The sequence below is a fragment of the Sinocyclocheilus anshuiensis genome, unplaced genomic scaffold, assembly GCF_001515605.1.
Source record: "Sinocyclocheilus anshuiensis isolate Anshui unplaced genomic scaffold, SAMN03320099.WGS_v1.1 scaffold306, whole genome shotgun sequence".
NCBI lineage: Eukaryota > Metazoa > Chordata > Actinopteri > Cypriniformes > Cyprinidae > Sinocyclocheilus > Sinocyclocheilus anshuiensis.
The window spans coordinates 1,916,055-1,920,005 of NW_015544175.1; the positions used below are offsets into that span (position 1 = coordinate 1,916,055).

The window sequence follows — 3,951 nt, forward strand, 5'->3', positions numbered from 1 at the left end:
GCTTGCTTAGTTGGGGACACTTCATTTCCAGCGATACCGTTGACTTGATTGCAAAGATACTATTTAAACTGAGCTGGATGTTGACATCACTGAATTCAATGATGAACTGTCTTTAACTGAAAAATTTGTGTTTACTATTGTCATTTTGCATTATTGACACACTATTTTCCTAATTAATGCTGTTCAGTTGCTTTGACACAATCTGTATTGTTAAAAGCGCTATATAAATAAAGGTGACTTGACTTGACTTGACAAACAAATCTTATCCCAAACTTTTGAATGTAATGTATGTAATACAATATAACAATATATAATCAAGTAGATTATACAGAATAACTATTTACATTAATTAAATATTTATTTAAATAATAAATTATTAAGTCAATTTAGTCAATTAAATGCTACTGTAAAGAGATGGAGTGGCAGCATTTGTTCTCACCTCTGGTAAAGATGTTGATGCCCTCTTTCTGCCAGGTGATAGTTGGGCGAGGGGAGCCCGTTGCTCTGCAGGGCAGGGTCACATGATTGTTCAAAATCACATCCAGTGTTGAGGGGTGTGACTGTATTACTGGAGGTTCTATAAAATATAAATTATTTTATATTAAAACAGACAATTATTAAATAAAAAAAATGTCCAACTGACAAAAAATTTGAGAGAAATAAATGTGGATCCGGACATGGGAATTTGTTATATGCAATTTTATTAGCCACAAATAATGTAAGAAAAAATAAACCTTCAGTTGCTGGTGCCCATTGACTTGCACAGTGTTTTTTTCCACACTATGGAAGTTAATGGGGACCAGCAACTGAAGGTGAACTATCCCTTTAAGTGGCACTGTTAAAAAGCACGTTTTATTGTTTATGTACATCTCATACCATGCACTGTGAGCTGAACGTGTCGGTGGGCGGTGCCGGCAGCATTCTTAGCCACACAAGAGTAACGGCCTGAGTGACTCAGATCTGCAGCTGTGATCTCAAGAGGACCTAAGAGAAACCAAGGAAACAGAAACGTAACATTCAGATTAACTTCAAACTTCAATTGTTATTTTTTTCTCCACACTGTCAGTACAAAAAGCTCACCTGACGGCAGTATCGTATAGCCTTCTCCATCTTTAGCTAGTCTCAATCCATCTTTGCTCCAGTATAAGACAGGATAAGGCACTCCGGAGGCAGTGCAGCCGATGACCACCGGGGCCAGCCTGCTCACCACCAGCTCTGTGGCCTCATCAGCAATAGAAGGAGGAACTGTAGAGGGAAATAAATGTTAGGTTCTCCTGAAATTCACATACTGATGTCATGGATGTCATATGTGGAAGCAGGGATTCACCATGTACAGTCAGCTGAATGGCTCGGCTCTCCTGGCCTGCCTCATTAGATACAACACACTCGTACAGTGCTGTGTCCTCTACTGTGGGTGCGATGACAACCAGAGAGCCCGACGACAACAGCCTGAGGACAGATTGCCAACTGATTAATTGGATGCAACTGTTAACCTCAAGTGTTTTACTGTGCAATTTTAAGCATCAGGGTCCTACTGTGACCCAAACTAAGAGTAATGCTCATTTGGTTGGCGATACAGTGAGAGGTGATAAGAGGAGAGGGAGGAAACCTGGCTGAACCTGTACATATTCTGGTTCTGGTCAGTGTTAAGGGCTTGGGTGTTTTTGGCCCAGCGAACGGAGGGTTTGGGGATGCCGGTGGCCTCACAGGATAGTGTGGTCTGGACATTCACTGTCACAGTGATGTTAGTGGGACTCTCTGTGATGGAGGGTGGCACTGGAGTAAGAGAGAACATTTGTGTTTACTGTATGTCAGGACAGTTCCAAAGATATTTAATAAACAAGATATTTAAAACAGTGATGCAAACAGTAGCTCAAACAATAGACCATGACACTAGCAATGTCAAGCTCATGGCTTCAGTACTCAGGGAATGCATGAACTTGTATACCTAGAATGTAATGCAAGTCGCTTTGGATAAAAGCATATGCCAAGTGCATGAATGCATAAATTTACATGAAAAGCACCAGACACATTTAAGATTCAGTAAGTTCACTGCATATATTTCAAGACTCACCATAAACCTGCAGATCTACTCTCTTACGCTCTGTGCCCGCCTGGTTGGTGGCCATGCAAAGGTAGCGGCCCGTATCGGTCACCTGTGCTGAGAGGATGTGAAGTGAACCATCCTCACCAAACCTGTACCTAAACATATAGGGCGTTTGTTATTTGCTATGAACAAAACTGAGAGCTGTGAAATGCTCTAAATGATCTGTGCTGCTGAGTGCTGACCTGGAGTTGTTTCCTGCCAGGATGGATCCATGCTTCCTCCAGGTAATGCGTGGAGCGGGTACTCCATTCACGACACACTCCAGAACCACTGGGCGATTGATATGTACTGACACAGACTGAGGACCGTCCTTTATTGTGGGAGGGACTGCAAAGAAAATGTTTATATTAACATATACACGTTCATACACATAATCCCACAGTATTTTCCTTGCACAGGTGCCTCATTATATGTAGAAATTGCTGGTCACCATTGACACTAAAGTTGAAGTGGCGTCTGGTTTCTCCAGCAACATTGCTGGCCACGCAAGTGTACTGGGCACCATCTCCCAGCTCTGCATTGTTGATCTGCATGTAACGACCACTGGACAAAACACGCACCCGTGGAGACATCTACAAAAAGCATTGAAAAAGCTATTTAGCTCAATAAACCTGATTTTTAATAAAAGCTTGGTGTCAGTAAGATTTTTTAAAAATGTATTTTAAAATTAATACTTTTATTCAGCAAGGATGTATTAAATTAATCAAAAGAGACAGTACGTATACAGACATTTATAATGTTACAAAAGATTTCCATTTCAAATAAATGCTTTCTATTCATCAAAAAATCCTGAAAATGATGCACACTTTCTACAAAAAATATTAAGCAGCACAACTGTTTTCAACATTGATTGTAATCAGAAATGTTTCTTGAGCAGCAAATCAATATTAGAATGATTTCTGAAGGATCATGTGACACTGAAGACTGGAGTAATGGCTGCTGAAATATTCAGCTTTGCCATCACAGAAAAAAATTGTTTCACAATATTAAATGTTCTTCTTTCATCAAACCCAAAAATCTTATCAACCCCAAACTTCTGAAAGGTAGATGTATGTATAATACTTTAAAATAGTAAAGTAAAAGAGTAGAATTTCCCTAACATTAAAACTTGTTCACCTTCAAAAAATATATACAAAAAAGTATTAAAAGACTCTTAACCACTTTCAATACTTCTATAAACAGGAAAACCTCTAAAAATTATGTCTACATTCACATTTTACATTTAGCAGATGAGTTTATCTAAATTGACCTACAAATGAGGAACATAGGCAATTTATCATACAGGTGTTTTAATTTCTGCTATATGCATGTGAAACGTCTCGGTTACTTGTGTAACCCTCGTTCCCTGAAGGAGGGAACGGAGACGTTACGTCAGTCGTGACTGACGAATTGGGATCTCGCCCGAGAGCCCAATCCCCTTCGAGTGTTAACTAAACAAGCCAATGACAGTTGGCGTGCGTGTTTCGCCACGCGGGGCTCTCGGGCGAGATCCCAATTCGTCAGTCACGACTGACGTAACGTCGAACGTGACTGACTGAAAGGGAACCTCATCTGTCACATCAGGGTTTTGGTAAGTGTTGTAATTCTTACCAGGTTTTAATATCGAATGTTGTTTTAATTGGATACCTTCAGAGGTGCTCCATCTTTAAGCCAGGTGAGGGTTGGAGGTGGAACTGCATCTGATTTACATTCAAGGGTCACCTGTCTGTTTTGCAGTACAGACACATCTTGCACACCTCTGTCACCGGCAATGTTGGGTGGAACTGTTGGAAAAGATTGTTGTTAAAGGGGTCATATGATGCGATTTAAATTTTTCCTTTCTCTTTGGAGTGTTACAAGCTCTT

General features: G+C 40.2%; 1 protein-coding gene across 1 annotated transcript in view; it reads right to left on the reverse strand.

Moving 5' to 3' along the window:
- Positions 1-3,951, reverse strand: part of LOC107696172 (hemicentin-1-like) — a 93,986-nt gene that overhangs the window by 17,570 nt on the left and 72,465 nt on the right. Inside the window, exons 71-79 of the mRNA XM_016496389.1 lie at positions 3,734-3,870; positions 2,538-2,679; positions 2,290-2,434; positions 2,075-2,202; positions 1,620-1,776; positions 1,328-1,449; positions 1,081-1,245; positions 877-984; positions 440-577 (exon numbers count right to left, since the gene is read on the reverse strand). Coding sequence (XP_016351875.1) covers positions 440-577; positions 877-984; positions 1,081-1,245; positions 1,328-1,449; positions 1,620-1,776; positions 2,075-2,202; positions 2,290-2,434; positions 2,538-2,679; positions 3,734-3,870 — 1,242 coding nt within the window. The remainder of the gene's footprint in view (positions 1-439; positions 578-876; positions 985-1,080; positions 1,246-1,327; positions 1,450-1,619; positions 1,777-2,074; positions 2,203-2,289; positions 2,435-2,537; positions 2,680-3,733; positions 3,871-3,951) is intronic.